Below are 17,481 nucleotides of genomic sequence, written 5' to 3'. Positions count from 1 at the left end.
TCATTCAAAGCTCATTCAACGAGATGGATGCCATCCTTATTTGTATCTCACATAAGGGAGTTTGAGGCACAGTGAGGTTAACTGACACACCTGGAAGGCAGCAGACCCTCCACAGAGAACTGTGGTTCATCTAATTACCTAGTGAAATTAGAGGTCTTCATGTCTATACCACATTGTCATGGCTTATACAACGGAATTAATCCAATTTAACATCCACATACACATCAGCCACACCTCCTCCGCTCTGCACGGGGCTCTCTGGTGTCTTCGTGGACGGTAGAGTAATCACGAGTTTCCTCACTTGGAGCAGCTTCTCATTTTCAGGACATAGTTACTATTTCTAAACCTTCCTGTCATTCCTAGCTATAGTTAGACTTATGAAAGAAGACTCTGTCTTTCTTATATAGAGTATGACATTCTTCAAATTGCAAATTTTGCACATCCCAGAGAAGAACCACACCTCTTTTTACTAGGATTTACTTGGGAAACCCACATTGTAGAAAATGACAGGTATGGTGGGATTAACAGTACTTCGAACTTTCATAAAATAGTCTCATTGAGTTTAGGAACTTGGAAAGGGGTTGATAACAATGAAAAATATTATACAACAAGCAACGTCTTTCTGTCATGTCTGCTTGGCCATGAAAACAGATGACATCCCTACGGGAATACGGTGTCCATAGTCAGTTTTTAACCTGTGGAATAATGAACAAAAAAATCATAAAAAAAAAAGAAGCAGAGGAAGTTCAAGTTTACACAGTAGAGAATGAATGTGCACCAGTCATGACCTCCAAGGTCAGCACAGGCTTCGTAAAGGTCAAATCATGGTTGAGTCCACAACAGATCTGCTGTGAACTTGAATTTGGCCCAGGGAGGGGGATGAAGAGGGAGGCAGGGTTTGCACTGCTCTTTCGGAGACAATGCTTTCTTTCTACTTGTCCGTTGATACAATTGTCATCCATCTGAGCCAGGTGATGGATTAGGGGAGTGGGACCTACACCCTAAATTCTCATATTATTAAGTGCAAAATCTGAGGTTAATGGTGCTATCTACCCCAGATTCCATCAGCACCCTCTGGTGGCTGCCGCTCGCCAACACAGATATTACAGTACGTACCTCCTTCTTCTTTCTACGGGCAGGATTGGATTTCTTGTTGTTTTTCCAGATAGATCTAAAGGTGTCTGAAGAGATCTGGGGGGTGACTGTAATTTTTAAGGCTGGTAGTTTACCTGAGCAGAGAAAGAACAAAAGCACAAATGGGTAGCTTCTGAGCCCATCCTACAAGTTTCAAGTTGCTTCATTGAGTCATTGTAGGTGGGTCTTTGGTCTTTTTTTTGGCAGCACTGGGGTTTGAACTCAGGGCCTCATGCTTTCTAGGTAGGCTCTCTAATACTCGAGCCACTCCACCAGCTGCAGGAGGGTCTTTGAGAACTCCCAGGCAGGCAAATAAGTGACCTCAGGTTGTTCATTTGAATTTCATGAAACAAGTGGAATTAGAAATTAGCTTATTAACTTGCAAATGATAAAGAACACAGAAATAATCAATAGAAGAACATCATTTCATTCTGTAATCAGTGATAATACTGACTGTGCTTCACGTTTTAAAAGGATGTCATTCAGACCAGGTGCAAAGCAATTTTCCCTGTGGAAACCAGCCAGCTAACCCTGGGCTGAGGTCTTCCTTGGTGTTCAGACTAACAACATGAGTGAAGAACTCCATGAGAAACATCCCATGATGATTTCAGTGCAGGATATGAATTCATTAAAGCTCTTCATGACATACACTACTAAATCTGGAAAAATCCGATTTCTTGAATGAACACTTTTAAATGCTCTTTGAGTTTTGGTATTTTCAGGTGGGTTTTCATAATAAGCATCTCACTTATGCAAATTAAACCATTTACTAAGCAAGCACGATGTTCTCCAATTCCAAATAGGCACTCAGCGACAATCTTTTCCCATTAAGTCATCTGAGACCTGGCATGGCTGGCACGCCCTACAGGCCAGGTCCGATTGCCCTCAGCCTTGTTCCATCTGCCATTGCAGTGAGTAATGGAGAAGTTTCTGAAGATCAGGCAAGCCAACAGCCCAACACGCCATCATCACCTTGCCCTCTGTTCACTGAGCTCAAATAAAATGTGAACTAAACCTAGCAGAATCATTCTGCTGAATTTTAATTCAACTCTAATGGAATGGGAAGTAGGTGTTCTATTTTTCTAAAACAAAATGATAGCCAAAAAATCTTGCATTGAAAACACAATCGTGTCAGTTTAAAATGTGGCAAGACAGCAGGCAATAATATCATTTGAATTCTTCTCTCTGAAGCACTGCCAACATTAAGAAAAAATTTCAATCTATAATCATAGCTGTCTCTAAGACCAGTTTACTGAGCCAACAACAAAGACGGAAGGCTTGTTGTACCCTCTCTACCTGACCTGCAACGGAACACACCTGACCTGGACACTCCCTGGGCCAGGTGCTGGTGGCTCTCACCTGTAATCCTGGCTACTCAGGAGGCAGAGATCAGGAGAATTGAAGCCATCCCTGGGCAAATAGTTCATGAGACCCCATCTCAAAAATACCCAACATAAAAAATATTTATTACAAGCCAATTGTCGTGGCTCCTGCCTGTAATCCCAGCTACAAGGGAGGTAGAGATTGGGATGATTGCAATCCAGGCCAACCTGAGCAAAAGTACAAGGTCCTACCTAAAAAATAATTAAAGCAAAAAAGGACTGGGGGCATGACTCCAATGGCAGAGCTTCTGCCCAGCAAGCATGAGACCCTTAGCTCAAACCCCCCACTGCCACTATGTATGTATGTATGCATTACTGCCAGGCTTTGTGGCACATGTCTATAGTCCCAACTACTTGGAAGTCTGAGGCAGAAGGTTCTCTTAAGCCCAGAAGTTTGAGACCAGCCTGGGGCAACACAACAAGACCTGACACTTAAAAAGATTCATTACTCAGATTGAAGGTTTCATTGGACATCATAAAAATCTTGAACTCTGTGCTAATCTCTGAGCACACTGACAAATTGATGGGCAGCCTGTGACAGTCCTGTGGATGTAGATCCTGGTCACTGTATAGTTGGGACTTGTTAAATTTCAAAAAGCAGTGAGAGAGATTGTGAGTGGTCCAGAGTTTAGGAAGGAGTGGCTGTGGCAGGTGGAGGAGACACATAGAAATCCTACCTGTCTTCCGGGCTCTCAGCGCTTCGAGGATGTCCACAGCAGCCAGTTCTCCCAGGAAATTGTTTCCAAGGTCCACTTCCCTTAAATGGGCAGAGCACTTGATCAGACTGCCCAAAGAAAATGACAAAACAAAATGGCAACACAAATCTAGGTATTTTACAGAATTATCTTTTCTTTCTTTTCAGGTCATCTTTGTCATACCCCAAGAGGAGACACTGATCTGATTTGACACTAGAGTCAACCTGAATCCAGTTTTTCTCAGTTTAATCTCCCTAATTGATTGAGGTTTTTTTTTTTTTTTGGCAGTTCTGGAATTTGAACTCAGGGCCTTGCACTTGCTAGGTAGGGTTCTACCACTTGAGACACTCCTTCAGCCCATCATCTCTCTAGTTTGCATTGCTCTGCTTCTCCTAGGAAAATTGGTAATCAAAACCAACATAAAGCTGGGGCTGCTAGAGGTGAGGCTCAAGTGGTAGAGCACCTACCTAGCAAGTGTGAAGCCCTGAGTTCAAACCCCAGTGCTGCCAAAAGGAGAAAGGAAGGAAGGAAGGAAGGAAGGAAGGAAGGAAGGAGGAAAGGAAGGAAGGAAGGAAGAACTTACATGCATTAAGTTGAGACTAAGGAAGTGATTTCTGAACAGATTAGTGACATTAAAAAGATGCCAAGTTCTTTACATCAGTACTTTGCATCCTGAGACACCTTGAGGGCACCTCAGGAATTGGCTAGACCCCACCCATCTCAGGCTCAAGAGTTCAAAAGAGGAAACTCATTCAAAAGACTTTCCCTTGAGAAGGGAGTACTCCAGATTTCCCTGTTTCCCCAGGATTGATTTTGCAATGTTCAACTGCCCAGGTACTCAGAGGCCAATGTGGACCTGGTCCAAGGGTGCCTGACTACTGCCTGAGCTGGCAGCAGACCTTGCGTCATCCATGTTCATCAAACTCACGATGCTGGTTTTGAAGGCCTGCAGAATGTAAGCTGCAGAGGTCGTGGAGGCTTCCACCCAGATTGCAAAGGAAAGCCTAGGAGGCCAGGCAATGTGTGGCAGGGTCAGGATCCCTGCAGGCTGCCCCTAAGAGTGTGAAGCTGCGAGAGTAAAGCTAAAGATGCAGTGCAGAACCTGTGAAGTTGGAGATGCCAGGAATGTGGAACATTTGCAGAGGCAACCGTAGGGAGCAGGTAGAGTCAGTCCAAGAGAGAGGTCAAATGGGCTGCAAAAGGGCCCAAATGGGCCACGTGGTTTCCCAAGCTCTGTTAGAGGACACCATGTGTCCTGGATGCCAGAACTGCAGCTGCGGGATTTCGTGTTTGCCCGCTGGGTTTCAGGTTTGCTTTGGTTTAATCCTTTCCTGCTATTCTCCTGTTCTTATTTGGAATGTTTGCTCTGTACCATTGTATGTTGGAAGTATGGCACTTATCTTTGATTTTATAGGGGCCACAGCTAAGAGTTTGTCTGGAGTATCAGAATGGACTTTGGACTTGGACTTTTGAACAGTGTTGGAATTGTTAAGACTTTGGGGTCTCTTGGAGATCTGCATCTTGCATTACAAGTGACCATGAGTCTTTGGGAGCCAGGAACGTTATGAAATGTACTCCACAGACTCACGTACTGAACTCCTGTGCTATTTGGGGGTGGAAACTTTAGGATGCGAGGCCTGGTTGGAGGAAGTAGGTCACTGGGGGCGTGCCTTTGAAGGTTACACCTGGTCCTTCCTCTCTTCCTGCTCCCTGTCCACCAGGAAGTGAGTGGCCTCTGCCACATGCTCCAGTCTCACTACACAATTAACACAATCAACAAAGCCAAGAACTATGAACCAAAACCTCTGAAACCATGAGCTAAAATAAACTTTTCCTGCCTTCAGTTGTTTATGTCAGGTATTTTGTCACAGTGATGCAGTTTGATCAATGTAGTAATAGAATGAAGTTTGTTGACATAATGATTAGAGAAAGAGCAGCAAAACTATCCAAGTAGAAAAATCTTCCCATCTTCCCTGGGTAAGGAAGTAGAATGTATTAGATAGGGAATCTTTTTCTACCAAGAGTATAAATTGCCATCCACTAAGCCCTCGAGCTCTGCCCTTGGCTGTGTTCCTTTGCCCTTGACTGGCTCAAGAGGCTGTAAGTACTGACAGCTGAGACAGGACAGCTGGCACCCTCTCCACCCAGCAAGTCCTAAAGTGGCTGTGACCCCTGACCTGTGGCTTGGCCCACTGAGAATATGGATTTAGTAGAGCTGGACAGGCAGAACAAACGCGGCAAGGAAATATTCTGTTTTCTAGAAGCTTTTGAGATGAGCTTGGTCTGTCTGCCAGAGGACATTGGGACAACTGTGAAACCAAACACAAACGTGTGTTCACTCCCAAACAGGCTGCCTTTCTTTCTCAGGCCACATTGTGTACCTTTTGAGTGACATCCCGACTTCCAGGAAGAAACCTCTGGAGGTCATGCCTCCTGTGCTAGCTCCATTGCTGTCTTCTTAGAATGGGCATCTGGTGAGGCCGCTGAGACCCTCCCTTATGTGTTCACACACAGCTGTTTGTCACTGCAGGCGCCAGGACCAAGATAGGTCATTGCATCCCTTTCAGAGCCGAGAAACCTCACTAGAAACTGCTAGAGGGCTACAATGAAGTCATCGTCCCCTGATTTAGCTCAAATTAACTTATTTCTGGAAGGTCAGTAAATAAACCTCTGAACTTGCTGCTCACCGTGTTAAAATCTGAGCAAATTCCAGTAAGTGCTCTCCTTCTTCTCCTCTCCCATCGATACCATTATCGGCCAAATACAACTTCTCTAACCAAGGGCCAGCTTCTGCCGAACCTTGGACTTTTTTCCTGACTCCTGTAAGAAAAGCAGAATATTTTATTATTTCAGACAGGGGGGTCCCCTGCTTATCAGCAGTTAAACTGTTGATTTATTTAGTTTGTATTAATTGGACTTGTATGAGTAATTGCTTTTTCAGTATAGTCAAAGAAATACTGTACATGTAACCTGTCTTTTTTCTTTCTGGTGTACTTGGGTTTGAATTTAGGGCCTTGCGCTTGCTAGGCAGGTGCTCTACCATTTGAGCTGCATCTCCAGGCCTTCACTTTCTGTATTTTCCAAATAGGGTCTTGTGTTTATGTTCAGACTTGGCTGGAACCCATCCTCCTCCTATTTGTAATTCTCTGCATCACCAGGATGATAGGCAAATGCCATTGGTTAAGATGACGTCTCACAAATTTTTTGTCAGGGCTGGCTTCAAATCTTTATCCTCCTGATCCCTGCTCCTGAGTAGCTGGGATTACAGGTGTGAGCCACCACACCTGCTCCACCCCCTTTTTAAGAGAGAGTCTCCCTATGTAGCCAGGCTGACCTGGAATTTGCAACCCTCCTGCCTCAGCCTCCTGAGAGCTGGATCACAGGTATCTACTACCATGCCAGGCTCTCTCTATAACTTTAAAAGTCCTGGTTTTATACTCTTTCTTTCACTCTTTGTTGCCAGAAGCCCACATGGCTCTGCACAACAAGGAGATCCTATCTTAGACTTAAATAGTGGCCTTTGACCTAACTAAAGAGCAAAATCGATGGATGAGTTGTTGGCTGATCTTGGGACATCACAGCCCTTATGAAGATATTCGGCTCCTATAAAGAGATTCTACTCAAATAAAGGGATTCAAGTCTTCTCCAGGGAGTTAGACTTTTAAAGGAAGTTGAAAAGTTGTCACATTTTTTGAGTTCTAGAAGAAGGAGCATCCTGCTTTCATGATGACTGAGGTCAGGATCCTGGATCTGCCAGGCTACTCAGTTTTTTAAAAAGTTATTTGTCAGGTTGGGCACCAGTGGCTCACGCCTGTAATCCTAGCTATTAAGGAGGCAGAGATCAGGAGGATCACTGTTCAAAGCCAGCCTGGAGCAAATAGATCAAGAGACCCTATCTTGAAAAACCCATCACAAAAAAAGGGCTGGTGGAGTGGCTGAAGATGTAGTCCTGAGTTCAAACCCCAGTACTGGAAAAAAAAATTCACTGTCAGTGTTACAGAGGCATCATGTGCACATTTGATTTACACCAGTTCAAGCTTAGCAGTTTGGCAAAGAAGAAAACAGGAAGTGGATGGAGAAAGAAAAATAGTTGTGAGCTAAGATGGGCTCATTCACTCGGTCAGTGGGAGGTAGGGAATCCAAACTACCAGTCCCCAAGCCAAAGGGCTTTCTGGGGACCCCGCATTTGCAGTTGGATGCACCCCCAAACACTGTTAGTGCCATCTCCTCCGTCTGGGGCTCAACTGAAAAGTGAGTGATCCATTCCACAGGTAGGAAGGAGACGGTGTGGGACTTAAGAACAGAACCACGGCATCACTCAGCCATACGCTCCATTCTCCACCATGCTGACCTGAGAGCTTAGTCCCAGGGGTGGCCAGGTCTCCATTGAACTTGAGTTCATTCAGCTTTCAACAACTATTTTTGAGTCCCTCTTATGTGTCTAGGGGATGGGATGCAACAGGAGACAGAAGGGACAAATATGCCTGCCCTTCTGGAGCTGGCAGTAGGAGAATGCCAGTCAGTTCGAGGTAAGTGGATGGGGGATGGTGGTAAGTGTGCAGTCCTTGGAGGAGAACTGATGGGTTAGGGAAAGGGGTCCATTTGGACACTGAGTCTTCCCACTTTTCTAGCTGGGTAAGAAAAAAGTAGAAATTATGCTTTAAAAGAGGGGGAGGGGTTGATTGGTTTCTTTGGATAGGAATCCAGTCTGCCAGACTACTGGATGGAATAGATTTAGTTTCCTTCAGAAGACAGTTGGAGAAATGAAAACGCCTGTCTTGTAGTTTTCTTGGGGATAAGCCTAATGCGTCTAAATCTTAGAGCACCGGAACAGCAGCAAATGACATTTGTCATTAATATTACAACAGTGTTAACATACCAGGACGGTTCCTGGGACGTACTAAGATTTATTAAAGGAAAGAGTGACTAACAGAGCACAGAGTACAATCATATCGCCGACGCTTCTATTTTATTGCTTTTTTAGGTCATTAATTCCATTCATGACCATGGATGGAATATGGTTTTTCTATTTATAAAATCTTTTCACAAACTCAAATGCTTTTGAAAACTGCCCTGAGTGATTTGAAGAGGGGGACAGTGATCACACAGAGCCTCATTTCCATGTGGCTTCTGCTAGAACGCCCTCTCTTATTGCTGGTAAACTTGTCATTCTTTCCACCCAAAGTCCCAAGTGGGCCGGTACAAAGGTCAAGTGTAAAGTTCCATGAAGGCAGCATTTTTCCAGAGGGCCGTCCTCATCCCCCCATCCTCGGGCATCTTCCAGGACCTCCAGAAGAGGTGGCCACCAGATCGGTCACTTGCCCACTACTCACTGTTCATCTGTGGGGGCCAGTCCTGCAAGAGGCTTTCCTTGGGGTGGAGTTGTTTCAAACTTGTTAAAAATAACTTCTTTTCTTTGACAGGGAACATGCGTAATTTCCTGCGTAACTCCCACGTGTAGAAACCAGAGCATAAACTGTGTTTGCTCCATGACAGGACTTGAGACGCAAAATGTAATTAGCTTTGGATGATTCACACCTTGACCTTGGACCCTATCTGTAGAGGTTTCCATTGTTCAGCCATCACCCCAGGACGAAACCCCAAATAAAATGACTTCAGGATTATGACCGCTAGTTTCCTGTTTTGGAACTAATGAAGCCCTTTGGAAGAAGGTTACATCTTGTGTTTGAACTTGGTCTTTTCATCCTTTAATGCCTCTAGCATTTCTGGGTCCTGTGGCTATGATGTAAGCAGCAATGCCTTATTTGGGGAAGTGAATTTGCCGCTTGAGCTGCAGGGGACTGTACTGAAAGGCTGATCAAGCTTAAGCTAAAGGTGCAAAGACCATTTTAGGGGTGGATTTTGCCACCCTGTGCACATCTAAGCCACATACTGGCTCACCTCATCCCATATCCTCCAGAATTAAAACAGCCCTGGGCACTGTGTGTGGGGCTTGGAATGGGAGCAGAACAGGCCTGGGTGACAAGATAGCCTTCATTCCTCGTTGGGCCTTTCAGAAAGTTAGGGGGCCTTGAGTGTAGGTAGCACTGGCAGACTGGGGACCAGGGAAACCACACTACCTGCAGAGGGCTGTTCCCGAGGACCTGTCAGTGACCACCACTCATTAGCCATCTTCTGGCTCCGTGGGGACCCCACAGGTTTGTGACCAGGCCTGGATATCATCTGCCCAAGGGACAATCAACCTGTAGGCCCAGTGTCCCCAGCTCCTGTATCCTGTATCTTGTGGTACCAGGAGTACCATGGGTTCAGGGTTGGGCCTCACTGAGTATGGGTGAGAGGGAGCAGCTGGAACAGAATCGGGCCTGGGCCTGTTCTGCGGCTTCTGGGGCAGAGGAGAGGCAACTAGGAGCCTTGCTTTGCCCTCTCATTTTTGTCACTGAGCAAAAAGAATCAAGGCCAGGCAACGTAATGTTTCAAGTTCAAGAAGTCCTTCTCAAAGTACAGCCTCCAGACTAGCAGCCTCATGGGAACTTGAACAAATGCAGACTCTGCAGTGAAACCTCAATGAAAGTTCTGCTGGCTCAGAACTCTGGAGCATGGTGCCCAGTAATCTGTGTTTTACTTCACCTTATTTTTGCTGAACTGGGGTTTGAACTCAGGGCCTTATACTTGCTAGGCAGGCACTCTATCACTCGAGCCACCATTTTGCTTTTAGTTTGTTTTTCAGCTAACTTGGCCTGGACCAGCCTCAGACTGTGATCCTCCTACCTCCACCTCCTGAGTAGCTGGTATTACAGGCGTGGGAGACCTTGGGCAGTCTGAGTCTTATCAAGTTCTCTGGGGGCCTCGGAAGCCTCTCGAGTTGCGAAGCCCTGGTCTAATGACTCTTCATGGTCAGTGGTGTGCTGAGGCAGGAGAGGCTTGGACAAACATGTCTAAATGTTGCTAGTGTAAACATGGAACATTCTGCTGTAAGTGGCTGCTCGATGTCAAGTTGTCAAGTTCTTGTAATTATGACTCCGATGAGAGGAGTAATGGTGTGTGGGTGAGGCCTGTGAAGGGGGCTTTGACTCAGCCAGTATTACGGGGACGATGTTTCAAGCAGCAGGCCGAAAGCCTCCTGTCCACACAGGGCCGTGCAGAAAAATAGTTTGACTGTTTCCAATTAAGACCAAATGGAAAACATCTGGACTCTTTACCCAGGAGGCTGATGGGAGTCAGCTCCATCCGACCCTGTATTTTGAAACAAGTAGAATTCTTCTATCAAAGACCCTCCCCTGGCGCCCCCGCCCATAAACACCTTATGACTGCAAAAGCAATGGCTCCATGTGGGAAGGTGTTTTAGCTTTGTGAACCTGGCACTGTTGAATAATAAGATAAGATACAAAGTTGTTTCTATTAAGTTCAGGCAAAGAATTTCTTGGGAGACAAAAGACTAATGTCTTCTATTGTCTATTGGGTTAAGTCCAAAAGCTTTTTTTTTTGGTGGTATTGGGGTTTAAACTGAGGGCCTCACTCTTGCTAGGCAGGTGCTTTGCCACTTGAGCCACACCACCAGCCCAAATCCAAACTTTTGGCCTGACGTGCAAGGTCCCCTGTATGTGACCTAGCCCCTCTGGAAAGGCTCATCCTCCCACATCCTTTTGGTCTAGTCAAATTTTCGGGCTCACAACTTGAGCCATGAGCCGTTTGAGCAGGGAGGTGTTTCCTCTCCTAAGTCCTTTCTTTCTTCCTGTACCAGGTCAGTTTGTTCACAAAGCCTTCTCCCCAAGTTCCAACCCTGGGCAGAATGCCCTTCTCTGAATTTCCAAAATCTGCCAGCACTCTCCAGGGGAAAGACTGTTCTATACCAGGCAGTGGAAGCCAGGAAGTGACTCACTTTACATTTCCATTAGGCTTTTTTCTACCATAAGAATTTGTAAATTTCTAATTCAGTGATATTGTGATATCAAGTGTAAGATCCAAGTGTAGTTCAGGGGCAGAAAAAAAAGACCACACAAGAACAGGTTGAAATTGGAGAAGAGAAAGTAAAGGGGGACAGGTTTCATTATAAGAGACTATTGTCCCATCCCCCAACAAATAGTAGAAAAACCATTAAATTGTCTAAAACAGACCACGAGGAGTTCCCCAAAGACCATGCCTGACATAACCCATGATAACCTTGAGTGGTGTCTTTAGAATTTCAATGTGGTAACGCTGGAGTGAGGGACCTAGGGTCACAAAGGCTTTTTCAGGAGAGGATGGTGGGAGCCAGGCAGTGGTGGAAGTGTCAGGATCAGCCTCCGGGTTACTGAAGCTCAGCTGCGAATCTTTCATACGTGGACAGCTCCTTGTCTAGGGTAGCCCTGCTCAGAGATTATGGGGTTAGGATCTCTTAAAATGCCTTCAAAATCACTCCGTTTCTGATTCCAAGTAACAATCATGGCAGACAAGGCTCCAAGCTGAATTTATGAGGTCTTGCTGAGTGGTTCCTAAACCAGCCTCTGCCCTATAATTCTTTTCTGGAATGATGAATGTGCCAGAGATGAATTCCTCTGGCAGACATGGTGAAGCTGCTCTTGTTTGGTTTACATGAGGTCACAGAAATTTAGTCTTTCTTTTTTCTCCACCTGAGTTTTTCTCTCTGTTTGGGATAATTATGTAATAGTAAGAACACACAGCCAGAAAGGGGGAGCGAGTTAGGAGATGGGAGGAAACTGAAGGAATGTGAAACCACATCACAAAAATACCTTTTTTCCCTTTCTTCTTCCCTGATGTAGTTTTCACTCTTATAGCCTTGGGTGATTTCACAGTCTGGCTCAAAGCTGAACTTCCTCTCTGGCTCCCTGGATTAAAAATAATAATAATAAAAAAATTAAAAAAAAATCATCCTGTTCAAAGTTAAGCAAGTGGGGTTTTGGCTTGCTTTGGTGCTGACTGTTGCCTTCGTTTTATTACCCTTTGGGCAGAGCAATTTCTTACAAGACAGAACTGCCTGGCCCACAGTCAAGAACACTTCTGTCCTGTCACTTCGCATTTCTCTCCTCAAAGCCTCGAGATGATCTTGCAAGAGCCATCCTGCCAGGCCCCTTCCTTTCATGTCACAGTTGCTCTCTGCAAAAGTAGCTCCAGGGCTGGTTATGATAGACCATGCCTGTAATCCCAGGTATTCAGGAGGTAGAGATAGGAGGATTGTGGTTCCAGACTAGCCTGGACAAAAAATGTTAGTGAGACCTATTTCAAACACAAGCTGATATATGCCTGTAATCCCAGCTTTCTGGAGGGTGGAGGTAGGCTCACTGAACAAGCCTGGCTGAGGCAAAAGTGTGAGACCCTATCTGGAACATCAAGTTTTTTTTTTTTTGGTGGTACTGAGGTTTGAACTCAGGGCTTTGCACTTGCTAGGCAGGTGCTCTACCACTTCAGCCACACCCCCAGTCCTTTTTAACTTTAGTTCTTCTTCAGATAGGGTCTCAGGCTGGAGGCATGGCTGAAATGGTAGAGCACCTGCCTAGCAAGTGCAAGGCCCAGTTCAATCCCCACTACTGTTGAAAAGAAAAAAAATTGCTCCATGTCACTGGGATAGTAACATGTTCCTAGGATTAGTCATGCTTAAAACCAGCTATTGCAATTTTACCACTCTGCAGTCATTCTGGACTGTTTTCCTTCTTTTGTACCCCACATCTAGCACTAAGAAATGGTATAATTCAGAATTGCAGGATCAGACCCCACTACCAACTCTCATCTCATTTGGGTTGACACCGCTGAGCTGGAGGACGACCCCCCAGAGGTCTCCCTACTCCCTGGGTCTGTGTGACACACAGATGGAGGGCTCCTTCCTAAGCTAAGCCAGGGCCTCCCTCCTGTCCCTGCCACCCTCTGGCCCTGGCATCCATGTGCACAGGCGCCTGCTGCTCCAGCGCTGGCTCCCTGGGCTCGGACCGCCCTTCCCTGCTTAGCCTCACCTGCTGGGCTGTTTCCTGCCTCTCAAGGAGGCCTGCCCTTGCTTCTCCAGACTCCCACGCTCCCGAACCTCGCTCCGCCTTTTCTTTTTCCATGTCGACTATCGCCTTCTAACAGACTGCAGCACGGATCTAGTTCGTTATACCTTGAACGCTGACCCTTCCACGTGCAAGCGCACACTGGCCCCCAGTTATTCGCAGCCCTGCCTCCAGGCAGAGATGAGCGGATTAAGCGCTAACCTGGGAGCACCTAGAAGACTGTTCTGCGTTCACGAGTTCACGCACACACGCACATACACGCCCACGATGAGGGCGGGCAGGGGTCCCTCAGTGACTGTCAAGTATTTACATGTTAACAACTTGAAACTAAGCAAATAAACTTGTCAGGGGTCGTGAGGCACCTGGGCCCATCTGTTGTCAACAAGCAAGCATTGGGACCTCACAAAGCACTGCTCTGCAAACATCCTTGCTGGGCCGGGGCTTCGTGGTACCGCGTTCGCCCGGCTCGCACGAAACCCTGGGTAACCCTGGGTCTGGCAGGGTGAGCTAAAAGACAGGTTTTGCGGGTGGGAACGGGGATCCTGTGCTCAGGAATTGAATCGCATTTTAGGGTGTCAAAGTCCGGGTGCTGGAGGTTCGGTCCCACCCCCCACCCACGGCCGGGGAGGGCTGGCACAACTGAAGCCCCCCTGACGCTCAATCAGACAGGGAAAGGGCAGTTTTTCCCCAAGCAAAATCAGGGTGTTGGGTATAGTGGAGGAAGCTGGAGCTGAATGCTGGGGGACCCTAGACACTGCGAGATGGTTGGAGGAAACCCTTTAAGAGATCCAGACAGTTTCGGACATTAGGCCTAGGCATAGTAGCGTGCACCTGTGATCCCAACACTCAAGAGGTTGAGGCAGAAGGATTATTTTAGGCCAGCATGGGCTACCTACTAAAGCCCTGTCTAAAAACAAAAAAACAAAACAAAACAAAAAACAGAAAAAAAAAGAAGGAAATTAGGATTTGTTACCCTGACAAACTGTTACGAAAATAGAAATGTGGTCTGGGGCTGCTGGCTGTATGCCATAATTTAGCTTTCTTGTCACACGTGACCCTTATCCTAACTATTTGAGGGTAATCCTGCTGGCAAAGAAGTTGAATCGAGATGTGAAAGTGAATTTGCTTGAGCAGAGGTCTGTCAGCCCAGCTCTGGAGTGGAAGGCCTTTGCTCTGCACCTGGGTGGCATTACTGCTGTGGCCTCGTATATGTCCCCCGAGGGCTCGTGTGCTAAAGGCTTGGTCCTCAATCGTGACTGGACCAAGAGAGCTCTGCCCTAATAAATTGATGGACTCATAATTTGATGGGTAATTGGAAGGAAGTAGAAACTAGGAGGCAGGGCCCGGTTGAGGAAGTGGTCACTGGGTCCCTTCTTGCCACTCTGCCCCCTGTCCACCATGATGTGGGCCCCTCACTCTACCTCATAGTCTCCACCATGTTTTCTCTCACAACCCACAGCCCAGAAGCAATGGAGCCAAGTGACCATGGACTGAAACCTCTGAAATAGTGAGCCAAAATAAATGCTTCTTTTAGTTGTTTCCTCTGGCATTTTATCACACTGATGAAAATCTGACCAACACTGGTAGACTGAATGCTTTTGTCCATCCCAATTTCATGTGTTGAAGTCCTAACACCGCCCCCCCCAATGTGGCTGAATTTGGAGACGGGACTTCTGACTAATTAAGGTTAAACAGGGTCATTAGGGTGGGGCCCTGATCGCTCAAAATAGTGTCCTTATACAAAGAGACACTGGAGAGTTCATTGCCTCTGTCTTTCCACCTGATATACCGAGGAAAGGCCACATGAGGTCACAGGGAGAAAGGGAGCCAGCCCTCACCAGGAACAAATTGGCTGGCACCTTGATATTGGACTTCAAGCCTCCAGAACTGTGAGAAAATAAATTTCTGTTGTCTAAGCCAACAAGCCTGTAATATTTTGTTATGGCAGCCTGAGAAAGCTAGGTACACAGAAGAATTGGGAATGGCTAAAATGTTCCAGTTGAACTAGATGAAAGTCAAGGCTCAAGGGAGTGTTTCACAGTTAGCCTTCGAGGAGGAGACCAGCTAGAAAGGCACCTGAACTTGTGGGTTTGTTACTGCCGAGATCCTGACAGAGGAGCTTAAAAGAGCCTGTCTCTTGGCTACTGATTGCAGGGCATGGGTCAGCCACGGCAGTCCCTAGCCATCTGGGATTGCTGTGACAGGGCAGTCATGCTCCCCTGTCAACTCTGACATTGGCTTTCCTAGTTTTCTGGAAAGCAAATCCAGATCTTTTGTTATTAATGTAAATGTCCCCTTTAACAGAAACCAGGTGGGTCGACTGGATAGGGGAACGCCATCTGTCTTTCCTACATCCTTGGCACTTCTTTTACCTCTCTAGTCTCACCCTTCTCACCCCTGCCCCTGCCAACCACCTGCCAAATCCTTGAGATGGTACTTCTACATTCCCAAGTATTGAAAAAAAAAATCACAAATCCACTTAGTTACTTAGAGCCCAAATTATAATATACGATTTCATAGATAGGACCGTGACTTTTTACAGGGATGTTGGTAAACATTGTTCCCCAGCTTTGATGTATGTGTGTGCGTGTGTGGTGCTGGGGATTGAACCCACGGTCTTGGGCATGCTAGGTAAGTGCTCTACCACTGAGCTACACACCAAACCCCTTTCGTATACTTAATGGATTGATTGAATTATCAAATTCAATAAATGGCCAATGTTCTTCTGATTCTGTGGCAGTCCCCAAGTGGGTGATAGCCATCGTCGGAATCTCTGTTAGTTACAAGTTCTTTGCGTTCATTTCCATGAAGTAGTTTTACTTCAAGCTGTCTACCTCCATCTTCCCCAGCAAATAGAGTGATTGTGTTTACCAACACGATTCAAGATTTTGCTCTTCTAGGAAAGGGTCATTGTTGCGATGGTGGTGGTGGTGGTGGTGGTGGTGACTGGTATCTCTCAAGTACTTACAATGTGCAAAGCATTGTACTAAGTTCTGCCCATTAAAGCACTCAGTCCTCACCAAATGCTATGGGGTAGTTTCATTATGTTCATTTTTGCAGCTAAGAAGCTGAGGTTAGGTTGACTTCACAACTTGCAGAACTGAGCCCAGGTCTGCCTCTGGGCTGTTAGCCATTTGCTGCTTTAAGCTGGTAGGAATCATTAAAAGCAGACAGTTTCCAAGTGTATCATGAATATGCATTCTTAGGATCTACTAAAAAAAACTGAGAGGGCTGGTGGAGTGGCTCAAGTGGTAAGAGCACTTGCCTAGCAAGCATGAGGCCCTGAGTTCAAACCCCAGTGCCGCCAAAGAAATAAAACTAAAAACACAAAAAGAATTGAGAAGCCATTTACAGGGGAGCAAGCAGCTGTTATTCTTATCTGTCCTCCTGTCTGTCTGTTGGGGATGGGGGCACTCCTTTGCTATGAATCCTGTAGTGCTGGCAGGGCCTTGCACAGTGCTTTGTCCTCCCCACAAGTCCTGATCAATCATGGCTCACAAGGACCACACAGATTGATCCAAGAGGTGGGCATATGACCCAAAATGGACCAATTAGAACATTCCTTCAGAATTTGACACAGTCATTGGAAGAAAGAGGCTCGTCCTTTTGATAGATTACAAGTCACAAAGATGGAGCCCTGGGAGTGCTGGCAAACACCGTCAATGACCTCTTCCTGCTTAGAGAACACCTGGCCTTGGGGAAGGAAGCCTCCTCTCTGAGGGAAGCAGAGTCAGGAGCTGCAAATCCAACAGCTCCTAATCTGAGCCCTGGACTCAGCATCTCTGTAGACAACTGTACCATGGATGTCCTGGTGACACGAGTCAGTGATCCCATGCTATTCTTTCATCCCCTTTGGGTTGCTTTTACTTTTAACACAGTGGGTTTGATTAACACCCCATACTAGTTCCCTATAGCTGCTGTAGCCATGACCACAAATGGAGTGGCTTAAAATCACACAATTTATCATTTTACTGTTGTGAAGGTCACAAGCATGAAATGGATCCTGTAGTCAAGTGTGTTCTTTGGAGGCTCTGAGGAAAATCCATTTCATTGCCTTTTCCAGCTTCTAGAGGTTGCCTACGTTGCCTGGCTCTTGGCCTCTTCCTTGCATCACTCTAACTTCTGCTTTCACTGTCACATCTCTCTACCTCTGATTCTCCTGCCTGCCTCTGAGAAAGCTCCTTTGTAACTACACTTGACCCCTTGGGCTAACCCAGGAAACCTCCCCATGACAATGTCCCGAACCTAATCACGTCTGCAAAGAATCCTTTGCCATGAGAGAGGCTGCTGAAGATTAGGACCCAGACATCTCTGGGGACCATGTTGGTG

The 17,481-nt window shown here is 46.2% G+C and overlaps 1 protein-coding gene across 1 annotated transcript in view; it reads right to left on the bottom strand.

Annotated features, from left to right (window-relative positions):
• Nucleotides 1-752: 752 nt before the first annotated feature.
• The window catches only part of LOC141418514 (uncharacterized), a 28,658-nt gene continuing 11,929 nt past the window's right edge, over nt 753-17,481 (bottom strand). The window contains exons 6-10 of the mRNA XM_074059299.1: nt 11,902-11,997; nt 5,899-6,031; nt 3,194-3,300; nt 1,117-1,229; nt 753-962 (exon numbers count right to left, since the gene is read on the bottom strand). Of these exons, the coding sequence (XP_073915400.1) occupies nt 753-962; nt 1,117-1,229; nt 3,194-3,300; nt 5,899-6,031; nt 11,902-11,997 (659 nt within the window). The remainder of the gene's footprint in view (nt 963-1,116; nt 1,230-3,193; nt 3,301-5,898; nt 6,032-11,901; nt 11,998-17,481) is intronic.

This window comes from Castor canadensis, chromosome 17 (genome assembly GCF_047511655.1).
Source record: "Castor canadensis chromosome 17, mCasCan1.hap1v2, whole genome shotgun sequence".
In the NCBI taxonomy this organism is placed as follows: domain Eukaryota; kingdom Metazoa; phylum Chordata; class Mammalia; order Rodentia; family Castoridae; genus Castor; species Castor canadensis.
Note: the sequence above shows the minus strand (reverse complement) of the source record. Positions and strands in the feature narration are given on the sequence as shown.